At 38.9% G+C, this 17,954-nt stretch overlaps 1 protein-coding gene across 5 annotated transcripts in view; it reads right to left on the reverse strand.

The window, feature by feature from the left end:
• Positions 1-17,954, reverse strand: part of FGD4 (FYVE, RhoGEF and PH domain containing 4) — a 206,440-nt gene that overhangs the window by 71,565 nt on the left and 116,921 nt on the right. For all 5 annotated transcript variants that reach the window (XM_027129273.1, XM_027129272.1, XM_027129275.1 and 2 more), the window contains one exon: positions 4,304-4,456. In XM_027129273.1, coding sequence (XP_026985074.1) covers positions 4,304-4,456 — 153 coding nt within the window. The remainder of the gene's footprint in view (positions 1-4,303; positions 4,457-17,954) is intronic.

The raw sequence follows: 17,954 nt of genomic DNA on the forward strand, positions 1-17,954 counted from the left end.
AAGCTGTGTCCCAACCTAGGAGGATTTGACGAGGAGTTTTATAGCAATGGGTCAAGGGTGGGATTGCTGATAAGATTAGGGTGTGTGCAGGGCCTGCACTCCTCTAATCTGGTCTCAGGTAATCTTGATGAGTTTCTCTGGTTCCTTTAATGCAGCCTCAGTTGGAATTCTCTGGTATGAAGAAAGCTGACATCTAAAAAAGTTTAAAGACATAGTTCTGTGTATCCCTTGAGGTGGAACCAGGACTTTTCCCCAAGGCTGTACTGTTGTTTCTTGGCTGCCTCTCCCTTGTCTTTGCATCCCTTCCCTTCCCGGATTAGCAAAGGATTAGCCACGGTTGGAATCTGTCCTTTGGAACGCAGAGAAGGTCATGAAGGCTGGAGTCAAGAAATGGGGGACAGAAAGGCTTCAGTGCCCAGGAGCCCCACAGGGTCCTGCTTGGTTTCATTATTAGGTTACTATATAATGGTGTTTAAAATGAGGCAGTGAGAAATAGATTCCAGATATATTTTTAAATTAGTTTTCCTGGAAAAAAAAAAAAAAAGTAGTTTTCCTGAGAGATTAAACGTGAGGTTTGAGAGAAAGAAAAAAGAATCAAGAATGACTCAGACATTTGGCCTGCCCAACTGGCAGGATGGAACTGTCATCAACTGACACAATAGGTAAAGCAATTTTTGGAGAGATCCGGTAGTCTAGTCAAGGACATGCTAAGTTTGAGATATCTAGATGACTATAAATAAAATGGGCTCTACTATAGCCAATTTTACGGGTAGTAAATAAACCAAAAAATTTAATTATTCAGAAATTTCCAAGTATGCAAAATAATTATTGAGAATGAAAAAGAAACTAATTGCCACTGTCTACTGAAAGAAAAATGCATAAGGAAAAGTTATAAATTAAGTTTTATTCAGGGACCTTACTAAGGACTCAAGCCAGGGAGACAGCCTCTCAGCCCTGAAGAACTGCTCCAAAGAGGTAAGGGAAGAACCAAGATATATATGAACTTTTTTTTTGCTGGGAAAAACATGTAATCAAGCACAGAATGATTACTGCTCATCACAAAGAATAGACAGACATCTCATGTTAATGATTTTAGTGCTTTTCTATGTAGGGAAGATTCAAGAATCTGGGGTCATTGAAATTTTTCCTTAGATAGGTATCTTAACTTTCTAGGGTATGGTATATCCAAGCAAAGAATGCTTCCTGTTTTTCTCCATCCTAAATTCCCCTCAGGGTGTGCAGTCGGTGGGTTATTAGCTTGATTCCTGTAGAATTGGCATGGCAGTGACACTTTTTTTCTTTACACCAGTTGAAGTTTGGGGACTACCATTTGTAACATATTATACTTTAAGAATGAAACATTACACATAGAATGCTTTACTTTAGAAGCAGATGAAATGAATTACTAAGTTGAGCAAATTGAGTGTATTTACTTAAATTCTTTGAACAATAATGTGGCTTTCAAAGTTGACGAAAATTTTTTAAACATTAAGGCTTAATGATTGAGAAGTGACACTATGTGGACTTTATCAAAATAATTAACTATGGAGAATGTTGTGGATCAAAGCTCCTAAGAGAAAAAGTACAACTATCTTTAATTGCTAAGAAGTTTCAATTATATAATACAGTATTATTGACTATAGCCACTATCTAAATCCTCAGGATTTATTTACTTATTGGTAATTAATAAACACAAAAACATAAACTTGATGTTGTTCCAGACACATTACTACATAATCACCACTAATAAGTCAGTTCTCTCCTTTTAAACATCACCAAAATAAATTGTAACCATGATATTATCAGCACTCCACATGAGAAGCAAACACATAAATAAGATTCAAGTATGAGCCATTTTAAGATCTAGATCAGACTTTCTCAAACTACTGACATTTCGGGTCAGGTAATTCTTTGTTAGGGCAGAGGAAAAGGCTGGTCTGTGCATTGTAGGATGTTGAGCAGCATCCCTAGCCTCTACCCACCAAATGCCAGTAGCAACTCCCAAATGTTGTCGCAAGCAAAAAAGCCTCCAAGTAATACTCATGGGGTCAAGAGGGGTGCAACAGGCCTGCAAAATTATCTCCAGCTGAGAACCACTGATCTCGAATAACCGTCTTCAACTGAATGAAAATTCCATAATGGACCTTGAAGCCTCAACAGCCTCATCATGCGTAACTTATAAGGGAGTTGCAAGGAAGTGGGCAGAAGGGTGTCAGTGTGATAATCCCGAACTCTGAGCAGGAAGTCTCCGCTAGCATCCCCTTCATTTCTCAGCCTCAGTCACCAAAATGGTCCTAAGGATTTGGAGAAATTAAAAGTAGCTTCTCTCTACTAGAGGGTGGGAAATACTATCTGTCAGCAATAAGTAGTGCTCAGTCTATTTGGCAGCTGATCTGACAAAACCAAGATGTAGCCTCATTTCAGGACACTGCTCTCTTTATGGCACACAGTCTAAGTTTTAAACAAAGAACAGCCGAAACTAAAAGAGACATGATGATGGAGCAGGATTCATTCAGTAAGTATTACTGAAGGCCTGCTATGCTGTGTGCTAGGCACAGGGGATGTAGTAGTGTAAAAGGCAGATAAAATAACCAACATGGATGAGTTACATATATACTAGACCAATCTGTAATGAATGAGAAAAACCAAAGCAGGGATGATCAAATATGAGATTTAAGGGGTGATGGTGGGGTTAACATTTTAGCTAGGGGGGCCAGGGAAGGGCCAAACAATGAGTGAGAATATTTTGAAAAAGAAGTATAAAGTACTCTATGTAGTTTATTTACTATCTGGAAATACTCTGTCGTTATGTAAAATTATATATATAAACCCATATTCAAGATAGGAAGTAATTATATATATTTAAATAGCAATACATTGACTTCAGTATAACTACAAACAGCAAAAAGCAAGGTCAGTGTTTTCTCCCCTAAAGAATGGGATTATTTGGCACATGGCAGCTCAGAAAGGACACTGCTAGAATTTATCTCAATGAACTAAAAAAACAATGAAGTAATGCAATGCATCTTTCCAAAACAGTCTTTATAAATAATGAAATTCATGCTTTTGATCTGGGCAATTACATAAAATTAAACTGTATTTATTTCTTATATATATTTTTTACCTTATTTGAGGTCAGCTCAGGTCTAATGAGCAATATGGAATTTTGTATTATGCAAATAAAATGGCTTAAATCATGATCAGAAAAATTTCTATTTTCATATTCACAATGTTATAAGGAATATGGCCAAAGATTAAGGTTATAAACTCATGAATGAGCTAGTCATTTGAATCTCTAATTATCTGACCTTGTTTGATAGCCATATCCCATACCACCACCAATAGAGCTAGCAGTGAGAACAAAAAGAAAAATATCCCATAACCTGGAAGACTCCATTTTACCCCCATTAAAGATCTCTTTCAGAAATTCTTAAAACATAAGAACAAGAAAGAGACCAAAGTAAATACAAAATAATCCAAATAAAAATTGATTTTTCCAAAGTATAGTGATTCTGAAAATGTCTAGTATTGTTTCTTGGCTGAATGTTCAGCATTTGATATAAATGAAAATATATTAGAAAGAAACTACACATTAAGCCACAGTGTAGCATAGTTTTGTGTTTGTTACACTTCAAAAGGCCTTGCTCTCAATCATCAGAATTATAATTCTGTGCTTCTTAAAGTTAATGCACAGTTTACTAGAAATTTATTTGTAAAAGAAAGTGGTCACTGAACAAAGCATTCAGAGATTTCCACCATATAATTTTTCCCCTTGTTGGATGCTCAACTCCTGGATAGAGGGACTCTTTTAATTTCTGTGGATGACTTTACTAGGAAGCCTGAAAAGCCCCAGTTCCTTAATATTGCAAAATCACATTCTTGCTAAGTATATTAAAGCACTGTTTTAGAACAATCTGTTTCACAGACCCTCTGACATCTAGCAAGTCATGATGACTTTCCGACACACACGTTAATTTGTTACATATTTATTATGCAAACAGTAAGTTAGGCTCTTGTACTATGTCACGCATAATGCATGAAGAGATCACGTTTCCATTAAGGGGACATGTAAACAATTTATGTAATATGAAAAGAACCATAATAGAGAAATATATAAGATGTTTTAGGAGTAGAAACCCTGCCTGAGTAGGTTCACAGACTGACTTTTCTCCTGAAAAAATAAATGCACCCAGTTCCTCCCATTTAGAGCTTAAAACTCTTTCTTAGTGATCATCATTCTTCTGTGTTGCCTTCATCAATGAAGAAAGCATACAACCTGATCAAAAAAACCCCATCAGCATACCTTGTGGCTTTGGACTTGCAGCTGAGTGTTTTGCTGGAGTTTTCCCATTTATTCCCTGAGCCTCTTCATCATATACATTCTGATCAATCAGTGCGGTTGTGCTGCTTTTCAAGCAAGGTGAAACTATAGTGATCTTTGGACAGGTACTGCTGCCTGGGAGAGTTCAAAAAGAAAGAACAGGTAAATGCAGAGGTGGAACATAACTACATCTCAGGACTTAATTTCTTCTGACCCCATAAAACAAAAACAGTCACAGTTACAAGAGTATGCATTGAAATAATTTTCCCACGTGTGCTGGCCTTGACAAAGAGATTTCCTGAGAAAGATCTCATTCCACGTGCTTGAGAAACCTTATAATACACGCCGACAGAGACTGCTGACTACTACACACACACACACACACTCTCTCTCTCTCTCTCTCTCTCTCTCTCTCTCTCTCTCTCCCCGCCCCTTTCCTTGCAGGGCCATGGAAAGGGCAGAATGCAGCTGCTATGATGCAGGTGAAGGAGAGGACCAGAGGGCCCCAGCACTAATCTGTTAAAAGCGTTCCTTTCCAGCATCCAGTCAGTCACCAGTCATTGAGTGGTTCAAAAGAACAAAGCAGGAAAGCATGAACATGACAGCTGACCTAAAGACTCTAGAAGAATGGTTTGATTAAAAATGAAGAAATCACACACACACACACACACACACACACACACCATGACCCTCTTTCACTAGCTTACTCAGACTCCAAATCAACGTATTATTAATACCCATGTTTTCAAAAAAAAAAAAAAAAAGAATGACGAGAGTATGTAGATAATATTCATATTTAGTTACAACTCAAAAATCTTTGAAACACTGCAGTGCTTTAAAAAACTGAAATACATCATGAAGCATAGATGGAGAACAGATCAATTCTTAGTTCAATTTCTGATACAAGAAGTTAAATACTGAATTTCAGAGACTTTTAAAGAAATCATAAGCCAGTGTTTTCTCTTTAAACGCATGTTAAATTTTCCTTTCTTCTAGTTGACATGGTGATATTAACAACAGATTAGACCCTGTTTAGGAGAAAATAAAATTTCTACCAGGAAATTCACTATCGTTAAATAAAAGTATGCCATTTAAGAAACTATCATTTGACTAAGAAACAGTTACATTTTTACAGAATCCAAATATTTAAAATGAGAACTATTAGAGATAAAAGGCGTTAATAATTATTCAAAACAAGAAAAGCTAATAAAACCCAATCAACTTTTTGTTGAGTAAAAAAATTCCCTTTTACTTCAATTGATTGGGTAATATTGATTAAAAACTACAATACTGCTTTATTTTCTGTTCTCCCCTTAAAATATATCTAGGTAAAACAAATTTTAGAAGATATTAATAGTTCCAAGTATTGTCTGAGAAGTTATTAGAGACCCAATGCTAAAACACATTAAATGAGTTTCATCAGACACCCTTCTGCTAAAATGGGCTGCCAACTAAATAAAGCATTGTTTAGCCAAATAAAGGCCTTGAATGCAAGATTTAAGGAACATTTGACAGCATATTATAAATTATAAACAGAAGAAATTATAAACAGAAGAAATAAAAGCTCAGTCTTTGAATGTGTGATCCTATCTACCTTCTTAGAAAAACCACATGAAGTAGGCAAAGCATATTCCTAAAATCCACAGTGTACCATCCAACCACTTAGCCTTTTAGGGGCATTAGGATGTTTGTTCCACAATGATCCCAAGAATGGCTTAGTATCTGAAAGGCCACCTGCTGGGGTCTAGTGAAGGATGGCCTTGGGGCAGAAACAGTGAAAAGCCACAGCCCAACTACAAATCAGAGGCAGAAACTGTAACTTGACAGTAAAATGAGACACTGTGAAAGCAAGAATGCAGCTTTAGAGATGATTACAGCAACAAAACTATAAAAGGAGGCAGCTAAGGAGTAAATGAGAAAACAAATTAAACTGAATCTTTAAAAAATAGATCACCACTGCAACATATTAAACGATGAAACTACTTTAATAATTAACCTATTTAGAAACAAAACATGTCTTGAATAAATAATAATTTTTAATTGAAAACTAGGCACTTAATTTCTGGATAGCAAGCTTGCAGGATCTGATGGGTTTACAAGATCATATTTATTAGATAACATCTCAGATGAATGTGATGAAACGCCTGCAGTAGGAGATCAAGTACACATCTATTTTCTTTTGAATCCATTAAAGTCATGATTACATATCTTTTGCCAGTGATAATAAATCCACAGCCAGAAACTTCATTTCAGATCATTATTTAAAACCCATCTCCAAACTTCAGCCATTATCACAAGGTATGAAAATATGGTGAAAGACACAGAAAATACATTCTTAAAAGGTTGTTAAAAAAAAAAAAAGCAAAGACAAATATGCAACAGAGACCATGCAAAGCCCAAAATCTTTACTATTATTTACTAACTGGTCCTTTACAGGAAAAGTTTGCTGACCATGGTCTAGGTCAAACATATAATGGTAAAGGAAGTTTGACTAAAATTAGGCAGCACCATTTCATTAAATCATCTTTTAACATCCTGGATATTAGCAACACAGAGGAATACTTCTTTTTGCTTGTTTATGACTGACTCAGCCTATTCACATTTGGAGACAGTCCTTATTTGGGTACCAGTTGCATAACAGGGACTTGAAACCAAAATTGTAACCAGATGGTCTACCTATTCAAGAAATTTTATATTATAGAGGCTTTCAGATTCCAATTTACCAAGAACCAGTATGAGTGATTAAACACGTATCTCTGGACACAGATACAACCAGTTACATTATGTTAGCACAGGGAGAGGGGTCCTATTTACTGTCTCTTCTTGAGGATTGGTAATCTATTTAGGTACTGGTCTTAACCATTTTGCATTCCTCTGTCTTATGCTTGCTGGGTCATATCTCCTGTAAGAACTGCCTAGACAGATGTAACTGCAGGGTATCCTCAGATATTCTCAGTTAATCCAGCCTCATCTTTGACTGCATAAACCTCCCTGTTCCAACTGGAGAGGTTCCCACTATGGCTTAACTTTCATTTATGTGTCTTTTGCATAGTACTTGTGAGTGGCAGATAATCTCTCTGACTGGTTAGGGTAACTTTGTCTTCTATTTGCAACATTTTGTGTTGGGTTTTGCCAACTTATTCTTGAATGGCTCTTTCACAAATTAAGGTTGGATTTACTCCAAAGCAAAGTCCGTTCACTTCTTGATTCTTCAGGCCTGATCTCTTGTCATGGTATCCATGACCTCAGATCACATCTTTATGACCATGTCTATAGTGCCTCACCCAACCATAATATCTCTCCCAACTGCACCAAGTCTCTAGCCCAGAAGATCTCCATGGACTCCACCCCTCAGGACAAGAGGATCTCTTGATTTAAGAGCACAGAGTAGTTTTCTAAGAGAAACAATCTTCCTAGGTGTATATTGTCCAGAAGAAAAGTGATACTTAAAAAAGAAAAAAAAAAAACTAACAATATTTTGAAATAATCTTAGATTTACAGAAGAGTTGTGCCCAGGCTCTTAGGTTAGCATCTTATGTAACTACAGTATGTTATCAAAACTAAAAATTTAATATTGGTACAATACTAGGCCACAGATTTCATTCAGATTTCACCATTTTTTCACTAACATTCTTTTTCTGTCACAGGATCCAAACCAAGATATCATGTTGCATTTAGTTCTCCAATCTGTGAGAGTTACTGAGTCTTTGCTCGTCTTTCATGACCCTGGCAGTTTTGAAGAGTACTGGTAAGTATTTTGTAGAATGTCCCTCAAATTGGGTTTCTCTGATGTTTTCTCATGATTAGACTGGGTTTACAGGTTTGGGGGAAGAACATCACAGAGGTGATGTACCCATCTCACTGCATTACATCACTGCATGATACCAACATGATTATCATGTGGTATTAACCTTCGTCACTGAGTAAGGTGATGTCTGACAAGTTTCTACACTGGAAAATATTCTATTTATAAGACATTTTTCAACAGTCTTCTCCTATCATCCCTTCAAAGTTTCCCCACCTGTCCCACAGTTCTGGATATGGGTCATATCTCCCATGTGCTATTCAAAATGCCTGGATTAAGAGATCAATTGCACTTTTAAAAAAGCAATTAAAATTATAAAACTCATGGTTCACAACTCATTTTTCAATGAGGAACAAATCCTGAGCAAGGAAATTTATTTCAGAAAACGACTTCAGTTTCCCAAACTTCAAGACCTCAATAATAAAATCCATACCCACGTCCACTCCACCCTGCCAAATAATAAGCAAACCACAAAGGATCTTAAGAAGAAAATATGATGGACAGTTTAAGAAATTTCCTTGGACCTAGAAAATCTAATTCTAGGAATCTAATCTACAGAAACAATCTTGTGTGTGTAAAAGTATATGCATATGGACAGTCAATGCAACATATGCAGCTGTGAAAAACAGAAAAACAAAAATAAGACTGGGAAGATTTCCAAGATATTATTAAATAAAAGACAAAAAACTAGAAAAATATGTACAATATGATCCCACTTTAAAAAAAGAAATAACATACATACAAACGTGTATAACTGTACTGAAATGAATGTAAGGTAATATGGCAAGGGGACAGGGGTAGGGTGAGAGAATGAATGAGAACTTTTATGTTTTGCTGTCTATACAGCAATATCATTTAAATCTTTTATAATGAAAATGTACTTATTAATTATTTATATAAAAAAGAGAAAAATCGGGCTTCCCTGGTGGCGCAGTGGTTGAGAGTCCGCCTGCCGATGCAGGGGACGCGGGCTCGTGCCCCAGTCCGGGAGGATCCCACATACCGCGGAGTGGCTGGGCCCGTGAGCCATGGCCGCTGAGCCTGCGCATCCGGAGCCTGTGCTCCGCAATGGGAGAGGCCACAACAGTGAGAGGCCCGTGTACCGCAAAAAAAAAAAAAAAAAAAAAAAAGTTAAGATGGTAAACTTTATATTATGCATTTTTAACATAAAAATTTTAAGTAAAAAAGCATATCCCTTGCTTAATAAAACAAAAAGAAATACTAATATATTCAATTGCCTACTTAGCATCTCTACTAGTGCGTGTAAGAACTAACTCACACCCAAATCTGACACCCTTGTCTCCCAACTCTCACTCAAAATTAACTGCCTTTACCATCCTCTCCATCTCAGTTAATGGCAACCTCATCTGTGCTTAGGACAAAAAGCTTGGAAGTGTCCTAAAGTCCTCTCCTTTTCTCTCAGACTCTACAGCCTATCCATCAAGAAATTCTGTTGACTCTACCGTCTACCACTACCACCTGCTCAGCTACTATTCTGGCCTAAATTACCACAATCTTTGACTGGATTACAGCAAGACCTTCCACCTGGTCTCCCTGTGCCTACGCTTGTCCTCTGTATGTGTTTTCAAACAGGCCACAGAGACCCCTTTTAAAACCCAAGTCAGATCATGTCCCTCCTGTGCTTAAAATTCTTCCATGGCTCCACATTTCACTCACAGTTTAACAACTCAACTCTTCACAGTGGCTGACAGGCTCTACATGATCTGACCTTAGTTCCCTTGCCACTGACCTCATTGCCTAGTATTGCCCCCTTGCTCACTCCGTGCTAGTCATACTGGTTCCCTGCTATTCCTCCAACAGGCCAAGCATGCTTTACAGCCTTTGGTCTAGCTGTTTTCTGCTGGAATGCTCTTCCCCCAGATAACTGCTTTCTCCTCACATCTTGGCTCAAATTGCATCTTGTCAACATGGGCTACCCTGACCACTCCATCTAGTATTACTGTTACTCACAGGGTTTCCCGCCCCCCACCCCATAGCCTTTATCACCTTCTAAAAGACTACATTATTTATTTTCTTAATTGTCTGTCTCCCCTGGTTAGAATGTAAGCCCTGGGAACATCTCAGGAATACCACCTGCCACATAAGTAGAGGCTCAGTAAATAATTGTTGAAGAAATGAATTCTAGATACTTCAGGAAAGTTTCTCTTCATTTGCTTACATTCTCATTTTCTATTTCATGAGAGGTGCTTTCTAAATTCCAACAATAAAGGAGACATGTAGCTGTTTGAGAGCTTAATCTATACAAAATTTCAAACATTTCCATTCTTAGGTAAATTTTTAAACATTCTAGGTTATTTATACACAAATTCTAAATATCGTGGGGGAAAAAAAAACAACAAAAAACTTTACCCAAGTAAACTTCCTCACAACCCAGCAGATTTCTAAACATCTGGAATTGTAGAACTATCCAGATGTTTGTCTTGATAAAAAAAAGTAGCAGCCAAAAATCCCAGCAACTGACTGAAATACTTTTATTTATTATAATCTGTAATTTTATTTACATTTATTAGAGTCACTAACTCAAATGCACTATGGCTGCCAATGTTTCAGACTCAGCATCTGATGCTACCTAAAATTATAGTATAGTACAGAGTTATACTGTCAGGAAAAGCAGATTGCTTTAGGTCTTTGAAGTTCAAAAGTAATATGAACTCAAAATAAGCCTTGAAGGTAGGTGACTGTAGATATTCATTATTTTTAAAGGTCTCATTGCTGTATGATAAAATAAAATATGTAAAAAGGCTACTGTTACTATTGTATCTAAGGTATATGCAACAACATATGTAGTGAGATAAGATAAATGCAGCCTCTAAAAACACAAAAGTCATTTGTTTTTAAACTAGAAATATTTTATTTTCCTGAAACATGCTCCATAACTTTATTGAAATTTTTGCTACTCAAAAGTAGTGAAAAGGATAGTAAAATTTCTAAAGAATGCTACTGTGACTGAAGAATGCTATTGCGACTGATCCTTTCAAAGGTAAAATCTATTAGATGAACTGAAACACATCTCACTAAGATTGTCAAAATTCCAGTTTTGAGTAGGAGCTCACAGATGAGGCCCACAGCCATAGTACCTGTTATGTATTAATATATGTATGTACAGCAGACTATGTATATCACTACAATTCAACCATGGGTTCTAGGGGTCTGAATCCCTGCTCCCCACTTTCAGAGTGACCATTCATTAGGTGCCATGAGTCCCCGCATAGAAAGTGTTGAAAGTGCACATTCCACGATGCCTTCTAGGTTGGTGTTGGGCCTGGTTGGTCAGTGTGTTTTGCTGTGCCTTGGCATGGTGTTATTTTTAGGTAGAGACCAAACTTCCTCTGCATACCCCTGCACAGGGAAGGGAGCTGGTGGCAGCTCTTCCACCCCCAACCATACACCGATGGAGATTCCCCTTTCGGCTATAGTTAACTAAGAATGTTGGTCAAGATTACAGAAAAGTTCTTGCCATTTAAAGCACAAAATATTACTCTATGCCTGCAGCCATGACCAGAGGGGAAGGTGGGAGTAAAGAGAAACCACAATCAATTACATGCTGCTCCTTCTGCCTGCTTGCAAAGGGCGGTTCTAGTTGACACCATCTGAGTTGGAGAGGTTCATAGCCTGCTGTGCTTTACCCGATAAACTGATGCCAATTTATAATAACACCCATTTCTTGGTTCCTTCTTTTTTATAACCAAGTGGAAGAAACTGGGGCCTAGATTTATCAAAAGAACCTGCATTACTGCTGTACTGACAATGAGAAATATCCCTGAGAAGCTGCCCATCCATGTAATCAAGTAAGTGCTGTTTTGAAGTCATCAAACTTTTTGCCAGAGCCTAAGGTTCGTAACAGTTTTAAGTTTTGAAATCTATGAACATACATACTATAAAAGATCTCTAAGTATATTAATGTGCATATGGGCCTGCTAACTGGTGTTAGATTTCCCCAATATGATCATCTGTATCAAAAAGTCAGCTCAGGGACTTCCCTGGTGGTGCAGTGGTTAAGAATCCACCTGCCAATGCAGGGGACACAGGTTCAATCCCTGGTCCAGGAGGATCCCACATGCCATGGAGCAACTAAGCCCACGTGCCACAACTACTGAACCTGCACTCTAGAGCCCGTGAGCCACAACTACTGAAAGCCTGAGTGCCTAGAGCCTGTGCTCTGCAACAAGAGGAGCCACTGCAGTGAGAAGCCCACGCACCGTGATGAAGAGTAGCCCCCGTTCGCCACAACTAGAGAAAGCCCACACACAACAACGAAGACCCAACACAGCTAAATAAATAAATAAATACATAAATAAATGTCGGGGGGAGGGGAGTCAGTTCAGATGCTGCACATATGCACTCCTAGGCAGCTTTCCTTGATCCCCAGAAGCACAACACTTGGCTGTTTCCAGGTCAGTTGTACTAGTAATTATATACACTAAATATATCCTTAGGGCAATATAAACATTCTTCAGGGCATGTCAGTCATATAACTCTAATTTGCCTAAATTCAAATCCTGGCTTCACCGTTTAATAGCTGATTGACTTACTTCAATTTCCTGATCTGTAAATGAGAATTCATAGGATTCATAACAGTACCCCTTTCATAAGGCTGTTGTGAGGATTATGATTTAATTAATTCTAGTGAAAGTACTAGAGCAGTAGCTGGCACACGGTAATTGCTATATAACTACTTGCTATTACTGTTACAACTTGTATAATACGCAATGCTGTATAATGCCCAATGCTGTATAATGCCAGGGTAGTGGATCAGGGGACCAGATCTTTACTCTCTCCTCCCTCCAGCCTCTTAAGAACCCTACCTTTTGCCTCCTTCTATGCCCGCCCTATCTGCTTATATTTGCCCTTACCATTGCCTAAATTATGATTTACTACCACCCAGCACTTGCTCACGCTGGTTTACTGTCTTAGCAGCTGCCATTTGCTTCAGTGCCTCTGCTACGTTCAGGGATTCCCAATAGGTCATTTTGGATAAATTCCGGCCAATTAATGACTCTTTTGCAAGTTAATACAATAATGAATTATTTACAAATATGTGGCCTGGTGCATTAAACATGGTAACAGTATTAGTAATGACAATGTGATGTCTGACTTTTTTTTTTTGGCCGCACTGCGCGGCTTGTGGGATCTTAGTTTCCTGACCAGGGACTGAACCCGAGTCCTCAGCAGTGAAAGCGCAGGGTCCTAACCACTGGACCGCCAGGGAATTCCCTAATGCCTGACATTTGACGTGGAGTAGAATTTACTACAGACCATTTTAATCCCAAACAATTTAATAATTATTCTTCACCCTTTACCATGATTGTAAATATGTGTCCTGGATTCCATAACTTTTTTCATTTTTCCTCTATTTGACATTTCTTCATTTAATATGAGGCACAATTGCTGGTTTTTAAACAATTAATCATTTTCTGAAAAGCACATTTAAGTGCTTATGACCACTTAAACTCAGTATTTAATAGCTCTCATCTTTATGCTTCCAAAGTACAAACTGTTTTTGTAAGCTCTGAGAATATCCAATGATCAACTGCAAAATGAGTAAGAAAACTTATCAAGCTTCTACTTTATTCTATTCTTTCTTTTTTTCTTTTTGTTCCTCCTTACATGTACTGAGTGATAACTCCCTAATTAAAAGTGCCAGGTACTCTGCTAATTACTGGGGACAGGAGGACAAATAAAACATAATCCTTACTCTCAGGTAATTCCTAGAGATATGCACAATTCCATAGGTGTCAGTCCCCCTGCCCCCAACACCTTGCTAACTGCAACTAGGAAGCAACTGCACTATTCACCCTATCAGCAATGGCAGAGGGTGAAGAGGAGAGGAATGGATCTGAGGCTTACTGAGGAAAGAATCAGTAAGGGACTGGCTTAAGAAGGAAGGGACAAAGAGAAGGAAAGGATAACACTTACTTAAGCTTCTGACTAACATGACAGGGAAACAGTGCCTTTCACTTTAAGAATGCAAGAAGATGGGGCTTCCCTGATGGCACAGTGGTTAAGAATCCACCTGCCAATGCAGGAGACACGGGTTCAAGCCCTGGTCTGGGAAGATCCCACATGCCGCGGAGCAACTAAGCCCATGCGCCACAACTACTGAGCCTGCACTCTAGAACCCACGTGCCACAACTACTGAAGCCCAGGAGCTTAGAGCCCATGCTCTGCAACAAGAGAAGCCCGTGCACCGCAACGGAGTGGCCCCTGCTCACCACAAGTAGAGAAAGCCCACGCACAGCAACGAAAACCCAACGCAGCCAAAAAAAAAAGAATGCAAGAAGAATAGAGTTTTGAGTTTTGTGTGAGATATTTTAGGGGCCTGTGAGACTGTTCAGGATGAACAGTCTGCCCTGATGTTCATTAGGTTTGGCCAATCTTAACGCTCCACTTGCCTCATTTTCCAATCTCCTTGTTAAAGTTTTCGGACATATTCCCTTTGATATTTTCTTTAAAATATCATTTTATTGACTATTAAGGGAGGGGGGGAAAGCCTATTTGCCCCATGCAGGGCCAGCTATAAGAGACTCTGACCCATTTTGTTGTTGTTTTTGGTCTCAGTAATTATGGGTTAAATCACCTGTCTTTCCTTCTATAAGAAGAACTGATTTCCTTAATTTTATTAATAACAGTAACAAATATCAGTTTCCCTGGAGGGAGGGAAAAGGCACTTATTGAGAGAACGGACAGGTTTCTGGGTGTTTGTGGGTTCCTTCAGGACTCCATAGGGCTCAGCAGTCCATTAAAGAGCCCAGGTGAAAACGTAAAATAGATAGCTAGTGGGAAGCAGCTGCATAGCACAGGGAGATCAGCTCGGTGCTTGGTGACCACCTAGAGGGGTGAGATAGGGAGGGTGGGAGACGCAAGAGGGAAGAGATATGGGAACATATGTATATGTATAACTGATTCACTTTGTTATAAAGCATAAACTAACACACCATTGTAAAGCAATTATACTCCAATAAAGATGTAAAAAAAAAAAGAGCCCAGGTGAAAAGTCACAGGAGTCTTCACAGCAGGTGTCACATGTGCTAGGACAACTTTCCCCAAAGTGTGTTCTGTGAACAGGATTTCTCAATGCCCCCCTCCACCACCCCACCACAACCAACCAACCAACCATGATTCTATATGAAGTATTTGTGACCTGCCAAATTTGACAGTTTTATCTTGCAGACTCATGATGCCAGTGGGCATACTAGAGGCCAATGCAGAGCACTACAGTAAAAAACAAAAACAAAAACCTATTTAACTTTGAACCCAGTATACATCCATGAAAGCTTTCCATCATTTATTACAAATTAACATCCCATGGAGCATGGAACACATTTTGGGACAAGTTGCCCCAGGGACTCCTCCCATTCTAACAAGTTGCTTGGGCTACTTCCCATACTTTCCCATCTCTACTGCTCCTGACTTCCCCATAATCATCTTGGCTGCCCTCATGACTGTGACTCTCAAATTATGAACTGAAACTCCAACCCGGCCTTGGCTTTTTAGACATGACCCTGCTGTCCCCAGCTTCAATGCTGCCCAATCCCATAATGTGCTGACCACAAAAGCAGCATTAGGGGCAGACCCAGGATGCTTGAGTCCTGCACGTGGAGTCTAAAACTGGAGCAGCGCTCAGCTTAAAAAATCAGATGAAATTACGTTCTGTAATCCTGCCAGTCTATACTTCCTCTCCATTCTCTCCACCTCCCTCTTCCTCTCACATGCATAATCCCACAGCCTAGCAGACAAACGCATGTAATTTAGTAAACACAAAAAAATCTCCAAAGGGACTTTTTCTTTTCTTAAAGTGGTTATAAAACAGGATGTAAAGTATTATAATAATTAACAATGCAGAGAACAGTAATATGTAGAATAATGCAGGCAGTTTCATTTCATTGAGACAAGTATCATAAGACCTCTGAATATAAAATTACATCACTGGGGCTTCCCTGGTGGCTCAGGGGTTGGGAGTCCGCCTACCAGTGCAGGGGACACGGGTTCAAGCCCTGGTCCAGGAGGATCACACATGCTGCGGAGCAGCTAGGCCTGTGTGCCACAACTACTGAGCCTACGCTCTGGAGCCCGCGCTCCACAACTACTGAGCCCGCATACTGCAATACTGAAGCCTGCGTGCCTAGAGCCTGTGCTCCGCAACAGGAGAGGCCACCGCAATGAAAGGTCCGTGCACTGCAACAAAGAGTAGCCCCCACTCGCCGCAACTAGAGAAAGCCCACGGGCAGCAACAAAGACCCAACTCAGTAAAAAATAAATAAATAAATTTAAAAAAAAACCAAAAGGACATCACTGGCCTTTAATTTGGAGAGTGGCAAGCAGATACAACTGTTCCTTTGTTCTGTGACTTCCCTGTGTGTTTAAACCCCAAGATCAGGCAAAACATTTTATAAGAAGCTTGACTTTTTCCTAAAGACTTATAACCCACATACAACAGGGTATTAGGACAGACTGTGCTCCCTGAAAAAAACAATTTTTCAAAATAGGCTTTTCTTAACTGATTTGTTTTCTAGACATCAAGAGGAGTTTGTATAAATGCAGTGCAATGCATAGCTTCAGACAGGGATGCACTGATGCTAAGATGTCCTTCAGTAACACACACACACAAATATCTATCCTGAATGTCACAAAAAAATTAACCATCATAACTTGGGATTTCATAGTGCTTTAAAACATACACAATATACAACCAGTATGCTTGCAAATGCTAGTACTGTTCTTACTACTAGTAGTAATAATGGTAGTAATAAAATCGAACAATATTGTTTATTCTGAGCCAAGTATGAGGTATGTGAAGTACTTTATATGCATTATTTCATTTGTTCCTTTTAAGAATCCTATGATAGGATAAAGTAAGGTAGGCATTTTAATGTCCATTATAAAGATGAGTCAACTGAGGTGGTGTTAAGTGACTAGGCTGGTGTTAGATGTCATATCTACATATAGTTTGTAAGTACCTTCGGGGCTGGGACCCTAGCTCATAATCCTTTGGCTTTCACTCAGCGGGTAACAAAGTGATTACATCTGTTATAGTATAGCTATCTGCCATGACTCTGTGCCTCTATTTCAGCAAACACTATGCAGCCAGGAGCTTCCAAATATCCAAGACATTAAAAAAAATATCATACGAGATTAAGTATGAGATAAGAATGGGAATCTTATCTGGAGTCACTAAACAGCGTCCCAGACTTCCTTGCCTCCTCCCAGCTTTGAACCTCCTCCTCACTTGCTCTTCAGTTCTTCCAATTTCTGATCTCTTTGCTCTAGGATGAGTCTCTCCATTACAGACTCTTAGACATTCCCTCTGGAAACCAACGGGCATAGTCCCTTAGGTTCACTCCATGCTAGTCTAGTCCTACTTAGCTCTTGGCTACACGGCTGTCGCTTCTGCTAGACCTGACCTGGACCTCTTCAAGGAGAGGTCAGAAAGACCCCATGAGGCACTTTCACATGTCATACCATATTTCACCTTCAGCATCCATAAAAGGTATGTAGGACAGATATCTGCATATTATAGTTGAAGAAAGTAAGGTTGGTAAATAGTGGTAAATCTAAGAGTCACACCAGGTTTTTGATTCCAAGGTCAGTGCTCTTTCCACTACAACTGATGGCCCTGTTGTCAGGCTTGTTTGTATTTTGCACTGGAAATGAGCTCATGATCTGGGGCTGTATTTCCAGTATTTCTGGGGCTGTGAGGGCTCATCAGTATTTGCTCTGCTTGGCCAAAGACTCCACTCACCAGATACACTATAGTGATCTTAAATCCAAATGAATTGAATTGTTTTGAGAAACTAAACATACTCTTTA

Source organism: Aethalodelphis obliquidens, unplaced genomic scaffold, assembly GCF_003676395.1.
Source record: "Aethalodelphis obliquidens isolate GAN/ISIS:26980383/991018 unplaced genomic scaffold, ASM367639v1 scaffold36, whole genome shotgun sequence".
Classification (NCBI taxonomy): Eukaryota; Metazoa; Chordata; class Mammalia; order Artiodactyla; family Delphinidae; genus Aethalodelphis; species Aethalodelphis obliquidens.